Raw genomic sequence first — 17,827 nt, forward strand, 5'->3', positions numbered from 1 at the left:
TCGTCCTTGCGCCTGCACCCAGTGCCGGAGCCCCCATGCTGCTGCCACGCAGTTCGGTCGTCCTTGCGCCTGCACCCAGTGCCGGAGCCCGGCATGCTGCCATCCAGTGCTCGGTCGTCCTTGCGCCTGCACCCACTGCCGGAGCCTCTGCATGCTGCCACGCAGTGCTCGGTCGTCTTCGTGTCGGGTCGACATAGCCCGCCCCGAGCTGCCACACCCGGGACGTCGAACCGTCTGCCGGCCACTCATCTCAGCGGCCAAACCTGTTTAAGAGCCCATTACGGCCCACCCCCGGCCGGGCCTGCACGGGAGACGACAGCTGCACCAGCGGCCGGCCTCGCCGCCGCCCTGCCGCCGTGCAGACGGCGCAGAGAGCGCAGCGACGGCTCAGGCGGGGGCGTTACCTTGGCGACTTGGTCACGTCGCTTACTTTGCCTTATCCGACCCTGCCTTGCCACCTACATTCGACCGGTTAGGCCTCTGACTTGTACGTGGTACGCTGAGGCCGACTTCTATTAAGTTATCCGAGTAACCTAAAAGTAACGCACCAGGGGCCTTAATCCACAGCTGACATTTGTGGGCATGGGATGTCATGTGTCTGCTGTCTTCTGGTAAGATCACTGGCCTGCTGTGTCGTGTGTCCGCTGCCACCGGCTTACTTGCCCACAAACCGCTACATTGCCATGTTTTGTATTGTGACCGACCAGTTCACACGCGCACACAGTGCGTGAGCATAGGTCAGGGCATCTCGCCCGCGTGGACACACGCACGTCCTCATCGGTCCATGCCCAGAATCTCGCCCTCCTCCTGCCCCGACCACCCTTGTGTCTCACCCATCAACCGGTCGCACATGCGTCTTCTTCATTTGCTCCTGTGCCTTGTACGCGACTGTGTTTTTTCTACCCCCTTCGCCCTCACCGCACTCTGTGGTCTTACATGCCCCTGCGCATCCCCAGACTTGGTGCTTCCACCCATCCTTGTGCCTGTACCCCGCTTTGGTCTTGTGTCAGCTTTGTCCGCCCCTGTGTCCCAGTTGCTCCGCATCTCGCCCGACCTTATTTCTGGCGAGCCTCCTGTTTTTCCGTCACTGAGTCTCCTGCGCCTGTGTCTCAGCGGCTCATTTGTCTCGTCCACCTGTCTGTTTCAGTCCACCCTGTGCCCCGTCCACCCCCGCGTATCACCGGTCCCTGTGCCTCACCCCACCCCTGTATCTCGTGTCTCCGTGTCTCGCCCGTCCCTGCGTTTCACCCGTCCCTGCGTCTCACCCGTCGCTGGGTCTCACCTGTCCCTGCGTCTCACCCGTCGCTCTGTCTCACCCGTCCTTGCATCTCACCCGTCGCTCTGTCTCACCCATCCCTCTGTCTCACCCGTTCCTGCGTCTCACCCGCCCCTCTATCTCACCCGGCCCTGCGTCTCACCCGTCCCTCTGTCTCACTCTCTTTGCGTCTCATCCGTCCCTCTGTCTCACCCGTCCCTGCGTCTCACCCGTCCCTCTGTCTCACCCGCCCCCCGCGTCTCATCCGTCCCTCTGTCTCACCCGTCCCGCGTCTCACCCGTCCCTCTGTCTCACCCGTCCCTGCGTCTCACCCGTCCCTCTGTCTCACCCGTCCCTGCGTCTCACCCGTCCCTCTGTCTCACTCTCTCTGCGCCGGTGCCGAGGCCCGACACCCACCCCGTGATGAAACGCTCCGTCGCGCTGCACTGCCGGCGCGCGACCCGCGCCGCGTCTGCGCCGCTGTAATGGGATATTGTTTGCACGACACAATGCGTCCGGTGCCGCCAGTCGGCAGCGCCGATGGCAGCGGCGGCCCACTCGCTCCCCGTGACTCGGGCTGCTCAGCGGCGGAGTGGGGCTGCTGCCACCTGCGAGGGGCAAGACGAAGTCCGATGATGCCGTCATGGTGTGGAAGAATCACATGGACTATTATTTGCGAAATGTAGCAGTGAAATGTGAAATTCAGCAGTCGTGGTACAGTATAATATTGTTGACTGGCTGGTGCAGGATATAATTCCTACCCAGCGTTTTGCCAATGTTTGGGCGCGATGGGAGTGACCGAGTTTGCAAATGGTTGTAAAAAACCGCGATCAGAACGAAATTTGCAGCGGGATGAGGGCAGTGAGGTCAGGGATATATTTTTGACCTCCATTCACTGACCGGTATAGCATAATCACCCATTATGATGAACTTATAACTGGCCGAGTTCCGTGCCAACAAACAGCTCATGCACATACAGTGGATACATCATTTTTTATTATGTCCTTAAAATCTTATCAAATAGCACCCACTGAATGTGCGGCATTTGTGGTGATTATTTAAATGGGAGACTTAAATCACGACAAAACCATACGCTATTTAAATATGACGTCAAATATGACAACATACTTCGCATATGGTGTACATGAATATGACATCACAAATGTGGTACATATAAATATGACATGGCAAATATTGTATAAACATCCAATGCTTGCAACTCTGCTCATCGTAGCAGGTAATACAGATTATGCAAACGTCGATAACATGACTCCAAAATAATCAGTCATTCAAGCTCCCATATCCAAGCACCACACCCATCTATTACGGTAAGGGCTACGGGAATTACAGACGATTAAACGGTAGGCATCGATCGGCCGCACCGAGAATAACATTGGAAAGCATTTATCGAAAGAAATTATATCATCAAGGTTCCCACATCTCTCAGCACCAGATACCTCGTGCTCTACACGTTGATCTAGACATTTACCGGTGCCATTGTCTGCTCTCTTCTCCGTCAGTACTTTGAAGTTCGTAGTCGCTGCGAGTCCTGGTCACAGAGAGACGGACCTGCTTGCGACGCGCGCTCTTTACTTTAAAAAACTTTAAGTCTTGCCTTTTCCATGTCGATGCATTTAGAGGTGAAATACTGGTGGTATTACCACATTGCAGAAATGTACCGCCAAATGAATTGGTCTGTGTTTTATCGCCTGAGAATATTGCAACGTAACTTAAAAGGACTGTCCTGCTCGTTGCTGACCTTTCATATCGGCATGATCAGTTCTTGCAAATAAGTCCAACAAAAGCGTTGCTGGCCAATCAGGTCTGCTCCATCGAAGCTACGCAATTACCGGCAAGATACAGTAGATTACAATGAGTGCTCGGACCGCGGCCTCGCTCGTAAAACATATTATTTATACGTGCTATTCACATTCTATGTTAATTCATAGACTGCACCACCCACTTGCCATTCAAAGATACATTTATCCGCGAGTGTTTCAATTATCCTTGATTTGAAACAGCCGTTGTGGGGGTGTACAAAGCCCCTGCTGGACATTCGCAGTAAATGTAAATGAGGGGCGTGTGTTTGGGGGTGTATTGTGTGCAGGTATATGTGTGTGTCAGTCACAGTCATAATCACAAAATTATGAAGCATCAGAAAAGAGATGCGGAGACATCCTTAACAACGCGACCGCGCACAACCTCGACCAGCACCGCCGCTGCCAGCTGCTCGACTTTAGCCGCCGCCGCAGCTTCTCAGCCAAGGCCGCCTCCAGCTCCCTAAACAGAGCAGCCGCCGCCAGCTCCTCAAATAGAGCGCCGCCGCCAGCTCCTTAAACAGAGCCGCTGCCGCCACAGGGTCATTGACCAGAGCCGTCGCCACTGTCAGTTCGTCAGTCAGGGCTGCCACTGCCAGCAGCTCGACCAGAGCCGCCGAAGTGCATCAACCAGACACGCCGACACCGCCAACTGCTCAGCTACCAAAGTATCATCTAAGGGAAACAGCTGGAACGATGATGAAAATCCCTCCGATTGTGTTGTGGCTTACCGTCCGCCGAATCGATAAGAGAAATTGGTTTACAAAGGCTGACAAAGGCCTGTGCATGCCGCTGAGATTTGCGCCAAAAAGGCATCACAAGTACTTCTGTCTTCTTTCACGGCCAGTGTGGATGAGAAAACCAAAACAAAATTCGGATTTCAGGGGGCGCTTAAAGAAAATGAACAGGAGAAGATCCAGGGGAGAGACAAAGTTCCTCAAAGTCCCACCGCGTTGTTTGATGCTCGAGACGATGAAACGAAAAAACCCGTGGTATTTTGGAATGGTTCACAGAAATACGTAACCGGTAAAGAATATAACATCACTGAAGATTTGCAACAGAGCTATTTTTAGAGACTTGATCCGAACCCTTTGAATGGATGGATTTCTGGCATCAGAGGTCACGTTAAGCAATGCTTTTTGTATGAGCCCTGACCCCTACCATCCAATCGCGCAATTTTGGGCAACGGCAGAACTTAATGTCGAGAGTGTAACATGCTGCCATGCTCGGCTCGGTCCATCTTGCCCTCTGACGTCATCTCATCTTTAGCGCGGGCGCTGCCACCGGTCGCAAGCCATACCTGTCAAGGGCAAATAGCGAGCGTCCTAAAGTGACTCGAACCCAACCCACCACGGTTGGGTGAATCGGAAGGCAGGCGCTCTAACCAACTGAGCATCGGGACGAATCCGCCCACGTTCGTATTGTTCGGCCAAAACGGCCATGTTAACATTGTTCAGTTTACTGGTGATAGTAGGCATACCGATTAAGTGATGGCCCAGGAACTATGTGTATCATTTCAATACCGTGGCGGCGGTGTGATGAAGGCCGCGTAATTTGGCAGCGGTGGCACCAACCACGTGATGTTGCAAGGATGCTATCACAGCCCGGCAACGTAAGCCGAATCCACTTCTCGTTTGGGCAGGAGTTGAGCCACAAAGCTACATCATCATCGCACCTGTCTGACCCACGTGCTAGCTCAGCAGCTGAGGAGCTGGCGATGGCGGCTCTGGTTGAGAGGCTGTTGGCGGCTGCTCTGATCTAGCTGCTGACGGTGGCGGCTCTGTTTGTGGAGCTGAAAGTGGTGGTGGCTTTGGCTGAGGTGCTGACGACGGCGGCTTCGGCGGCCCAGCTTCAGGAGCTGGTGTCGGCGAAGACTGTTTGGGGAGCTGGCGGTGACGGCTCTGATCGAGCGGCTGGTGGGGGTGGTGCTGGTTGAGGAGCTAGTGGCGGCGATTCCAGCCCAACAGCTGGCGGCGGCGACGGCTCTAGATGAACAGTTGCCGACGGCGGTGCTGGCTGGGCAGTTGGTGGCAGTTTTCAAGTCATCTATGTAAATGGTACGTAGGTGATAACTTGATAATTGCCAATCAAACTGCTGTCATCATAAACTAGTTGCCCCCTTTTACTGGACACTCCACTGATTGACATTTTCATCAATAATCTAAAATAAATTAACCCATTATTGAAACAAAAGCATTGTTAGGATTCAGAATCCTACCAGAGGGTTCGTGGTAGTTACATCAGTGGGAGTAGAAAATCCAGTCAGCATTTTTTGGGGGTTTAATGGCTTTTCAATCCGCTTAATCCATGTGGCCTGACAAAGTCTGAAATCCCGTCCGGTCCTAATCCGTGTGTTACCCACATTTTGTTGGTCGGGGCCAGCCCGCTAATCCGATCCGTCCACCCCCGATAATCGATCCAACCGGATCCGCTCAGCACCCTTGGATCGGTCTAATCGAATCCATTCACCATCCGCGGATCGGTTCAATCGGATCCATCCACCACCCGTAGGTCGGTCCAACCGGATCAATCCACTACCCGCGGATTGGTATAATCGGATTCATCCACCACCCGCGGGTCAGTCCAATCGGATCCATCCACCACCCGTGGATCAGTCCAATCGGATCCATCCACCAGCCATGGATCAGTCCAACCGGATCCATCCACAATCCGTGGACCGGTCCAATCGGATCCCCCCCACCACCCGTGGATCAGTCCAATCGGGTCCATCCACCCCCGCGGATCGCGCCATCCGTGAAGCGCTCCACAGCCTGGCTCTCCCTGTGGCGCACCGCTGAGGTAATGATCTCCTCCACCAATCGTCGGCCCGCAACGCTGCGATAGTTACTTATGCAAAGTTCTTTGATCTCCATGGTTCGCAAGGAACGTGAGTCTCATGTGTTGGTACTGACAGTTATGGGATGCGTAGGCGATGAAGCTGAGGAAAAGTTGTCAAGTGACAGTATTGCAATTGTTCGGCATTTCCGGGTGTTAAAAAGCTGCTTTTATCACTAGTTCGTATTCGTTACAGGAAATATGTTTTAACACACTTTTTAACAAACCTATTCATCTGACTGAGCGTTGTTACGTCTTGACAATAGGGATCTTATCGCTTTTGACATCACACTAAATGATAATGGGTTACGTCTTCCGTCTTAAACGTACATAAATTTGAAATGTTTCAACGCAGTTACCCACCACAACAGTAACATTGTATTACATCAACGCATACCTTTAAGGAAAGAGAGCCCATAACCTTTCAACGAATAAATATTAACGGCATTAACCATAACCAGCACACCAGCGTGAAACGTCTCCAAGAGCTGATCGACGGCCCGAATCGATTGCGGAGAGATATGCACAAAGTTGGAATCAGAAATCTGAAAAAATGCACATTGTTTGTGATCAGCCGCACGGAGGAGAGGCCCCGACTGCTCAGAGCGGAGAGGCCTGGCTGCCAGACCTCACACGCAGGCAAGGGTGTGCCAGCTATCTTGCACAGATCTTCCACATGTCTGTGTCCAAATTTGTTCCCTACACATCAACATCAGATCGTCCTAAACCATCCGTCACAGCGCAGCTCCATATATGCAAATGATCGATTCGATTGAGGCACTGTCATCTATGCTGCTGACTTCAGTACCTCGCAGTCTTTTGATATATGCATCGTTGATAGACAGGCAACATCTGCCGATATCCAGCTATGGACTGCTTATTGGCCTCCAACAGGACGCTTTCACACTCCGCCCTTCAGCCTCCAGTGGAAGCATGTTGAGCCAGTCCGCTGACTCGAACGACATCGCGCTGACCAGACATCGAGACCTGACCACTCACGTTTTGGTTATTTATCTCCAAAACTCAAGCGCTGGCAACCAAGATTCATGGGCTTCCTTATGCGCGAAGACATGACAGCTACCAAGATCTAGCGTCGCGGCGCTTAACGTATGGCCCTGCGGGTACGGACTCGCGGCGAAACTGGATCCAGCGCGGCGGCGGCGGTCCGCCGGGCCGGCCGGCTCCGGTGGCGGCGTGTCGTAACCGCGCCGGCGCCTGACCTGACCTCGAGGGCGGGACGCCTGCCCCGGCAGCGGCAACGACAGCCGGCGCGCCGGCGCCTGACCTGACATCGAGGACACGACGCCTGCCCCGGCAGCGGCACCGGCAGCCGGCGTGCCGGCGCCTGACCTGACCTCGAGGGCGGGACGCCTGCTGGCAGCGGCGCCGACAGCCGGCGCGCCGGCGCCGGACCTGACCTGAGGCGGGACGACTGCCCCGGCAGCGGCGCCGACAGCCGGCACGCCGGCGCCTGACCTGACCTCGAGGGCGGGACTGCCTCCGGCAGCGGCGCCGACAGCCGGCGCGCCGGCGCCCGGGCGGCAGCTGTGCTGGCTGCCGGAGCGGCGGCGTCCGGTACGCTGGTGCGGTGGCAGCTGTGCTGGCTGCTGGAGCGGCGGCGTTCGGTACGCTGGTGCGGTGGCAGCTGTGCCGGCAGCCGGGGCGGCGGCGTCCGGGCGGCAGCCGGGACGGCGGCGTCCGGTACGCTGGTGCGGTAGCAGCTGTGCTGGCAGCCAGAGCGGCGGCGTCTGGTACGCTGATGCGGTGGCAGCTGTGCTGGCAGCCAGAGCGGCGGCGTCTGGTACGCTGGTGCGGTGGCAGCTGTGCTGGCAGCCGGAGCGGCGGCGTCTGGTACGCTGGTGCGGTGGCAGCTGTGCTGGCAGCCAGAGCGGCGGCGTCCGGTACGCTGGTGCGGTGGCAGCTGTGCTGGCAGCCAGAGCGGCGGCGTCCGGTACGCTGGTGCGGTGGCAGCTGTGCTGGCAGCCGGAGCGGCGGTGTCCGGTACGCTGGTGCGGTGGCAGCTGTGCTGGCAGCCGGAGCGGCGGTGTCCGGTACGCTGGTGCGGTGGCAGCTGTGCTGGCAGCCAGAGCGGCGGCGTCCGGTACGCTGGTGCGGTGGCAGCTGTGCTGGCTGCCCTGCGGGCACTTTGCTGTGTTCTCTGAGATAGAAAAACAACTCGCCAGCGGTGATTTACAGAAAGGTTGTTGCCGTAGCTTGAACATAGGCCACCATTGCCATGTATTCATGACGTCATCAAAGCAGATATGTATATTCATGGCACCAGGCTCGATGTTCATTGGCTAAATGCTCTAAGTGCCAAATGCTCTTCATCAAGTACATGATCGTCCCGTGACGTGTTCTCATGAGGCTCAAAGATGCGTGTGGTTGTGGAGTGCCAAGCCCACAGCGTCGGCCACGAACGGGGCCAGAGTCATGCAGTGGGCACGTTTCCATGTAGCCACGAGAATGAAAAGCTATAAGTTAATTTGCCATTCCCGTACAGATCTCCAACAACCCAAGATTCAACAGGGAACCCACTCGGTGCCGGCCTGTCCTGCTTGTGGCTCGAGATGGGTCCATGAGGCCGTTATAAAAAAATGCGGCCTGCCCGCGCTCTGCACCTGACTCCCCGGCGTGGCCCGACTAATAATCTTGATTAGAATAACTCGCGCTTTACGGCCGCTTGATCCCACCGTAACCCAACAGCGGCCGCAGGCAGTGCCTCTGGACACCCTTCACCTCCCGTGCGAGTGGCTGATGGGCCACCACCTGCTCGGACTGGGCCGTGAGGCTCGGCGGCATCCCAGCTCCGGCTGGCGGTCAATGGCCTGCCCGGCGGCCGTTGGTCTGCCCCGGCGGTCACTGGTCTGCCCCGGCGGCCACTGGTCTGCCCCGGCGGCCGTTGGTCTGCCCCGGCGGCCACTGGTCTGCCCTGGCGGTTACTGGTCTGCCCTGGCGGTTACTGGCCTGCCCCGGTGGCAACTGGTCTTCCCCAGCGGTCCTTGATCTGATTCTGCCCCCGGCGGTCGTTGGTCTGCTCCGGCGCCTCACTGGCCTGCTCCAGCGGCCACTGATTAGTCTGCCCCGGCGGCCACTAGTCTGCCCTGGCGGTTACTGGTCTGCCCTGGCGCCACTGGCCTGCCCCGGCGGCCACAAGTCCCAGCCTCGCCGTCTGCGGTTGCCGGTCCCGGAGTCTGCAGTTGCCGGCCCCGGACACTCGGCGAACGTCGGCATCTCTCACACTGGGACGCTGCCGGCCTGCATTCCTCGCCTGCACGGAATGTTCACTGGCGCGGGCCTCGGCGGTCTGCATCCACGTCTGGTGCCGACGGCGGCCTGCGTCCACGTCTGGTGCTGACGGCGGTCTGCATCCACGTCTGGTGCCGACGGCGGTCTGCATTCCTCGTCTCATGGGAACAGCGGTCTGCATTCCTCGTCTCATGGCAACAGCGGTCTGCATTCCTCGTCTGGTGCCGGCTGCATTCCTCGATGACGATGGCGGTCTGTATTTCTTGTCTGGTGCCAACGGAGGTTTGCTTCCCTCGTCTGATTGCGCTGGCAGTCTGCATTTCTCGTCTGATTGCGATGGCTGTCTACATTCCACGTCTGTTTGCGATGTTGTTCTGCTGCAATCCTCGTCTAGTTGCGATGACGGCCCGCATTCGTCCTCTGGTGACGACGGCGGCCTCAGCTCCTCATCTGCTGACGACGGCGCCCTCAGCTCCTCGTCTGCGGACGATGGCGGTCTGCGCTCCCCATCTGCTGACGACGGCGGCCTCAGCTCCTCGTCTGCTGACGACGGCGGCATCAGCTCCTCGTCTGCTGACGACGGCGGCCTCAGCTCCTCGTCTGCTGACGACGGCGGCCTCAGCTCCTCGTCTGCTGACGATGGTGGTCTGCGCTCCCCGTGTGCTGACGACGGCGGCCTCAGCTTCTCATCTGTGGACGATGGCGGTCTGCGCTCCCCGTTTGCTAACGACGGCGGCCTCAGCTCCTCGTCTGCTGACGACGGCGGCCTCAGCTCCTCGTCTGCCGACGACGGCGGCCTCAGCTCCTCGTCTGCCGACGATGGCGGTCTGCGCTCCCGTCTGGCGATGACGCCGGCACATTTATCGTCCGCCAAACCCCTCATTGGTCCGCATGGTTCGTTAATTTTGAGTCGTTGCCAAGGGGCATTCGTTGATGATAACGAATAGCCCTTGTTGGTTGGGCTTGCTTCGCTTTCCCACCGTTCGGAACCGTTATATTTCGTCAATCGGCGTCAGCTATCGGACGGCGAAACCAGTTCACTGAGTAACTTGTTCATTACAACACAGCGAGCCTAATGATCCGGATCAAAGTTGCGGGAAAAACTGAACCCATTGCTCGGGCGGGACGACATGGAAATCAGCTCATGGGAAGGCCCAGTATAGTAAGGCTCAGTACAGTGTCAGGAACTCTTTCGCAGCTTATTTACTTCAAATATGTTTTAGAAAAGACTGACCTGACAGATTTAGAAAAAAGATATAACGCCAGATTATTTTTTTTAATGGATCTACGGATGAAATGAAAGCGGCTGTGATAAGAAACGGTTATTGAATGGGGGGGGGGGGGGAGGGGGGCTAAAGACTGGTATGTCGGTCCAAGCCGGCAGCCTAAAAATTTCATGGCCATGAAAATTTGTGAATCCAGGGACATGCTGGACTTGAATACGTTTTGGGTCAGACGCATTTAATGCCTGGATGGGTGTGTCCCATTAAATCAGCGTAAGCCATCGGAAGCCCACATATCAGCCAAATTAATTTATGATAATGTCGAGATGTACCTGGAAGAGGACTGAATATCAAACGTCCGTTAATTCACCGCTCTGTGGTGCAGCCCATCGATTTTCATAACGTCCACGGCGGAAGCTTCTGGACGCGAACGATCTGCATCTGAAATATGGACAGGGTAATTTTCTATTGGAGTGATCAATATTGCATGCTTTAATGCGTTCTTGGAAGCAAGCCAGCCCCCAGGATAAGCCTATACATGTTAGCCTTCCTGCCGCTTTCGAGCAGCTTAAAAAGCGTATTGAAACGGCAACATTGGGCTATAGCGCATTGTTTCCGCATTTCAGACCCCGTGGAACCCCAGGGAAAACGGGAGCATAAACCGCGGCCGACGAACCAAGACCAGTGGGACGAAACATAGCGATCATTATACCCACAACAGATAACCTCGAATGAAATTTCTTCAGGTCAGAAGGCTGCGCAGAATTTTGCCATCAAAGGCTTGTTCCGCCTCCACGGAATCAAAGAGGCCGATCAGCGCCAGCGTTTCCAGAGTCATTCAGAAAACATTTTTGATTCTTTCTGGTTTTGCTCTCTGTCGATAGAATTGAAATATAGAACAGTATAAGATAGTACAAGACAGAACTTGATAGATAGTAGAATATATAACAGAAAAAGATACAATATACAATAGAATGGCAAGATACAGTATAGAATAGGATGACAGAGTAAGGAACAGAATAGGATAATATAATTTAGAATAGAAGAGGGTAGTAGAATTTGGAATAGAATAATCGATAGAAACGGATATGCTTTCGATAAGCCTCAACCAATATCACGAAATCATTTGACCCTGCAATTGCAAATTGCCATTTCTGCCAATTGCCAAATTCAATTGCTATTGCTATTTGCGCATGGCGCACCTTACTGCAACCATATCAGTTTACAGGGGTATTGTATCATTCATCTGCTCATCCCATAACGTTCCTTACCAGCCCAAAGCCCATTCATTTTACTGCAGCAGTCGTCATTGTGACGTCAAACTTTGTGTGATGTCGCTTACACTGCCATCGTGAGTGGGCCGGGTGAAGGAAAAAGTGCGGACCGGACCACGTCCGCTGTTGTCACCTCAAGGCCCGGGGGCGTGGATAGATGGGATCTCTCCACCGGCACGCAGGCGCAGTCTGCAGATCCCACACTGGCGCCTTCGCTAATTTGTCAAGCACCGTACCGCCTGGGCGACCGACCGTGGCTGAGCCTCGCGCGCGCCTGTACGGCTTCCGTCCGCCCGGCACGGCTCGTCCGGCGCGAGCCGCGGCCTGGTTCCCGGACGGCTGTCCCCCAGCGGCCGGCGTCGCCAACATGGAGCGTCCTGTGGAGTGTAGCGCCTGAGCGGCGTGGCCCCTGCCAAGCCGGCCGTGATCGGGTTGGCCACACAGCGGCGTGCCCCCGGGCACTGCACCTGCGCCACCTGACGCTTCTGACGTCACGACACTGCGGTCGCGTCGCTGGTGCTCGCGGTCAAGATAAGCCAGCGCGGTGTCGGTGTCGGAGAGGCAGCAGCAGATTTTGAAAGCCGATCAACACGTTTGTCAAATGTACTTTCAAAACGAAGCACAAAGTAACTAGTTATTCATCAGTGACTCTGTTCCTTAGAGGCTGTTGCATCGGTGGAAAAATATCTAGCTACTGTGACTGCGATCCTGACGATACTTGCGTACAAGCTGATTATTCCGATCCATTGGCGTATTCGTTCGACAACAATCTCTGAACAGATGTCTTGAAAGCGAAGCCATATGTTTATGTTGTCGCTGTCGCGCCACTGACAATAAATCACCCTCAGCCGCGACTTTGGGCCTTTTCCGTCTGACTTCACAACCCACTCTTCACCTTGGGTGGCCGACCTCGGCTCAAGGTGGTTCATTATGTGCCCGGGAAGATGGATTGTTGTCTGGCGATATTTCCGTCTCTCCGTCTGGTATGCACTCCGTATTAGTGATTTCCATCAAATCGCGACTCCACCCGGTACGCCGCCCAACAAGGCGTCCGCGCCCCCAAATCGCTGACGACCACGCCACATATGGAAGCGACCCGCTTCGGCTTCGAACATTTGTTTAAAAGAGGGATCCATCTTACTTTTATAAAACGGTCGCCTGTCGGACCCATGTGCGCGTTCGCACAGCCGCCCGCAAACTTATTTACTATATTTAAGCAGAGGTGAACGGTAAACGCGGATCAACTTTCGACAGACTACATTTGCAACACCGACTGATGCGACACTGATTCAACACAGCACAACATGTCATTGTAACTGGTTGAAACAGCTTTTGATGCTTAAAACAGCCGTATTTACCAGACCAAGACGATAAGAGGATATGACATGGCGCGGTCAAGCCACCCATTAAGCTAAGCACACCAACGACTGTACAGACGACAAAACCAGAAGGCGCACGGAGGCAGTTTCTTGTATTGCCGTAGAGTCCTCAGCATGACCAGCTGGGTAGTGCCACGTGTCCAGAAGCAGCTATGCATGGGTCCGGAAACAGTGACGTATGGGCCGCTCAAATTGGGCAACAGCTGACTGTTGACGGTCGAGCTGTTTCTGCGCAGAGCAGATTACACGCGCGGAACGAATGAGTATCTGAATGTAGCTCACTCCTGGCATCTTGCCAGATGAAAGGACATGTGCAAATGTAAATGGGTAGCTAATCGTGAGTCTTCTGCACCCGATCATTATCCATGATTGCCTGAACTGCATAATGACATGTGATGTTCGCATAGCGTTGCCTTTCTTGTAAACATTTATAAAATGTGTTTGATCGGCGCTTGGAAAAAAACGTGTGTCATTATTATGATTATTGTTGTATGCTTTGTATATATATATATATATATATATATATATATATATATATATATATATATACATAAACTCTATTCCATCTGGCGCCGGCGGTGTCATCCAGTCAACGGCTTGTCCTCCTTTGGTAGTGGATATCTGTGGGAGGCAATTGTCTCTAGCGAAGCCCCAAACACGTACAGGTTTGAAAGCCATGTTTGGCATGGCATCACAACTGAATCGTTCCCGTCCTATTTTTCTGTTACGATCACGTCCCATGACCCCTCGCTCATCTTAAGGTCATCACGGCGATCTGAGGTCACCAGATTTGCAACAGCTGGTCAACCCACGTACTGCAAATCGAGTGGTAAGGGTGAAGGTGAGGGTGACAGTTTTGTGAAACTTAGCCAGGCAATCTTCAGGTCGAAGCAGCAATGAAAGAAAAGTGTCAGTCTGAATTAATGTCAGTCTAATAGCATGCAAAATTAGAATTAAATCCGGTATTTATTGAACCTGGGTTCGTCCACACATAAATTTTACGGGTTCCGAACTTCTCATGTGAAAGATTAACGCCGTCACACAGAAACGCTTCCTTTTCATAGGGCGCGGAACCCACTCTAGCAGCATGCATGAACATTGTGACAGCTCGTAGGAGGGAGAAGCCAGTTCTGCCTGCATCTGCTCGCATATGTATTTCGAGATTACGGATGCGAGCCACATTTGATTGGAATACGTTGGACACCATCATAAGGCAGCCAGTTCGGACGGCGCGAGGACATTTACGTAGATTAGCGCCTTGTAGATAAGACGGACGCTGTTTCTGCTTCTGATTATGGCCTACTTAATACGACACGTTTGCCTATGAATACCTGCTCTGAACGCATGCCGGGCACAGCTTAATTGGGATTCAGCCGACCGGCTGATGAGTCGCCTTTGCGGTGAATTCTGTGATCCGTATTTATGACTGGCCACCCGTCAGATTCCTGAGGTGGGCATGTGCTGTCCTGGAATCATGGATGGATCAGCTGCGATTTTTAATGTTTTTGAAATTCCATCGATAACCTATGTATCAGCTTCAACACTTGGCCGTGCAATTCACCCACATGGTATGGTTGTCATGTTTTATATGCGATAAAAGCGTGTCGCGCCGCGCACATTTTTACGTGTGTGCATACTGTCGAACACGAATGTGCATTTTTGTGTGCAACCTTTTACTGAGTCGAAAACTGTGCGGAATAACACTAGCTGTTTTTTCGGCGTTTAAAACTATTGTTTTAAGTTCATACTGTCTTACGTGATTGCTATCGCGGCAAGCCTATCCACTTATCTCCGAAACATTACCAGAAATAAAGAAACGTTCGACTTGTGAATGCCAGATGATTGCCTATATATCTACGTATACACACACACACACACACACACACACACACACACACACACACACACACACACACACACACACACACACACACACACACACCACACACACACACACACACACACACACACACACCACACACACACACACACACACCCACACACCACACACACACACACACACACACACACACACACACACACACACACACACACACACACACAACACACACACACACACACCACACACACACACACACACACACACACACACACCACACACACACACACACACACAACACACACACACAACACACACACACACACACACACACACACATATATATATATATATATATATATATATATATATATATACATATATGCATGTAATGTATGATGTAGACTTCTAGATGGCAGACATTGCAGATGCCTAAATAGCAATCTAATAAACTTCCACAGAAGCTGCAAGACAGCCGACGGACTTTGGTCACCTGCCGCTACGAGCCGAGTTTTGCAGAGGCAAATGCTGCCGTGCTGTTGGCGCTGACGTCCTCCGGATTTTGAAGACTCGTTCAACCTTGGACCTTGATCCACCAAGAGCTTACTATAATAAGCCAGCTTCTCTCTTACCACTACAACGCAGACCTCTTGGAAAATGAAATCAAACGGGTCAACAACAGGCGCACCCAACCAACAGGATACTGTCGATGGCAAAAATCTGAAGAAAATGTTTACCAGAACTCTACGTCATTGTCTTTCAAGAAAGATCAGCACGTCCTGCAGAAGATCACCGCGACCAATGTCGCAGGCCGTCCACGTTTTGGTCACATACTGCAAGAGCTCACAAGTCACTAATCTCGTAAGGAACAGCCATCTTGCTACCCTGCCTTCGCTGCCGAAATTAGCCAAAATGTGGTGCATGGGTTTAATTGGACCACTGGTGCCTGTGATCACCGTCCAAGCTCTATGCTGGATGCGGTCCAACTTCGTTGAAAAAGGGGGTGGCTACACACCCACATGATGGAGCTATGCTGCGGCACCTGAGGGTGTCCCACCAAAAGGAGGGTGGCTACACGCCCACATGATGGAGCTATGCTGCGGCACCTGAGCATATCCCACCAAAAGGGGGGTGGCTACACACCCGCATGATGAAGCTATGTTGCGGCACCTGAGGGTATTCCACCAAAAGGGGGGTGGCTACACACCCACATGATGGAGCTATGCTGCGGCACCTGAGGGTGTCCCGCCAAAAGGGGGGTGGCTACACACCCACATGATGGAGCTATCTTGCAGCACCTGAGGGTATCCCACCAAAAGGAGGGTGGCTACACACCCACATGATGGAGCCATACTGCGGCACCTGAGAGTATCCCACCTAAAGGGGGGTGGCTACACACCCACATGATGGAGCTATACTGCGGCACCTGAGGGTATTCCACTATCAAGACCTCACCAGAGTGCTAATGACAAGGAACATCAGGATCATCCCACGGTGTCCAAACAAGGGACAGCCTCACATCTTGGAAACTATTTGCATCACTGACAGAGGGCCTGTTATTAGTCTCCAGATGCTCATTCGGAGGACTCTGAAGCGCTTCGAAGAAGCGCCCCCCGCATTTATGCGATAAATGGGAGAAAGGAAATATTGGTAGTATGTGGCAAAAACGGGTGTAGTAGCTGCGTTTAAACTTTTTTCAATCTCTCTTTATTGTGCGCCTACTTTTCCGTTAGTGCGTCTCCCTTATCCGGTCTCAGCTTTATTTTCTATATTAAGTATCTGTGTTACGCGTGTTACATTTGCGAAATTGCGACCGTGTACCTGATGATATTCACTGGAAGAATGGAACCATGTCAATGTCGATCGGTTGAATTCAAAAGCTGAAATAGCGAAGCTAACGTGAATGCCTCGTGGTTCATTACCGGCCACTCTCGACTTGAAAGTGCACCTGATCGTGTCAGCCGTGTGCATTTTATTGCGTCCAGTTAGCCCATGACACGATCCGGAGCCACGGGTGTGCTCTCCGGATGCACAAATATGCCAATGGAGTTCGGCATCTTATACAAGGGACATCAAAGCAAAGTTTTGTTTAAAGTGGGCAGATAATGATGTAATTAACAGCATGGTGCGAAATCTTTCGCAGGGACATTCCACTTCCTATTGCAGACAAGAACAGCGAGAGATCGATATGACTAGTTTCAAGAGCAGGACGACGCTTTGGTTGGGTTCGGTGAGGTTAGAGGTATGTTTGCCATCATTTTCAATGCTATTAGACAGTCAGACATGTCCCGAACATTATTTTCAGGCACTGCCTGAGAGTCATGTGCTTAGGAGAGAGGCAAAAGACAGGGAAAAGCCACGGCCATTCTGGGCGATCTCCGTACTGATACGCCGAGGTCGTAGAGTCCTCTTCTCGATTGTAGTTAATGCCGAGTGTCACGTTGGGATGTGTGAGCATGATCAGGCGGTGCTCCCGAGCGGGGTAATCGCGAAACCAACTCATGGCTGTCGGCAGCAGCAAACTGGCCGTCAGAGGAGGCACAGTAAAGATACGGAAGAAAGTCGTGAATAACGAAATTGCGGGTGAATGGAATATATATTTAGCTGATGTCAGCAGGCAATCAAACTGTATGAAAATTACGGACTGTAAGAACGATGTGCTACTTTCATAAATGTCACGATTGGAGAATTTCACACAGGGGCTGGACTGGACCTAGCGTTCAGCGAAGATGACATAGGCGTGATAACAGTTAACGTATGTTTTTGTTACCTCACGCACTTGCGTTTTTTCTACCCGTATATCATTGATGGACCGATGCACATTACCTAAATGAGCGCATGCGTCATCAGTCATGGCTATGCAGTCGAGGTGAATGTCTATACAAATTTTTAATTTGATGACTTCGCGGAAATGCACACACACACGCACAGTTCAGGCAGTTCTTTGGTCAACTG

The 17,827-nt window shown here is 53.1% G+C and overlaps 1 protein-coding gene across 1 annotated transcript in view; it reads left to right on the forward strand.

Moving 5' to 3' along the window:
- Positions 1-17,827, forward strand: part of LOC119099674 (trophinin) — a 35,057-nt gene that overhangs the window by 8,090 nt on the left and 9,140 nt on the right. Inside the window, exon 3 of the mRNA XM_037222737.1 lies at positions 9,599-10,010. Coding sequence (XP_037078632.1) covers positions 9,599-10,010 — 412 coding nt within the window. The remainder of the gene's footprint in view (positions 1-9,598; positions 10,011-17,827) is intronic.

The sequence above is a fragment of the Pollicipes pollicipes genome, unplaced genomic scaffold (genome assembly GCF_011947565.3).
Source record: "Pollicipes pollicipes isolate AB1234 unplaced genomic scaffold, Ppol_2.1 Scaffold_4881;HRSCAF=5763_pilon_pilon_pilon, whole genome shotgun sequence".
NCBI classification, from domain to species: Eukaryota; Metazoa; Arthropoda; class Thecostraca; order Pollicipedomorpha; family Pollicipedidae; genus Pollicipes; species Pollicipes pollicipes.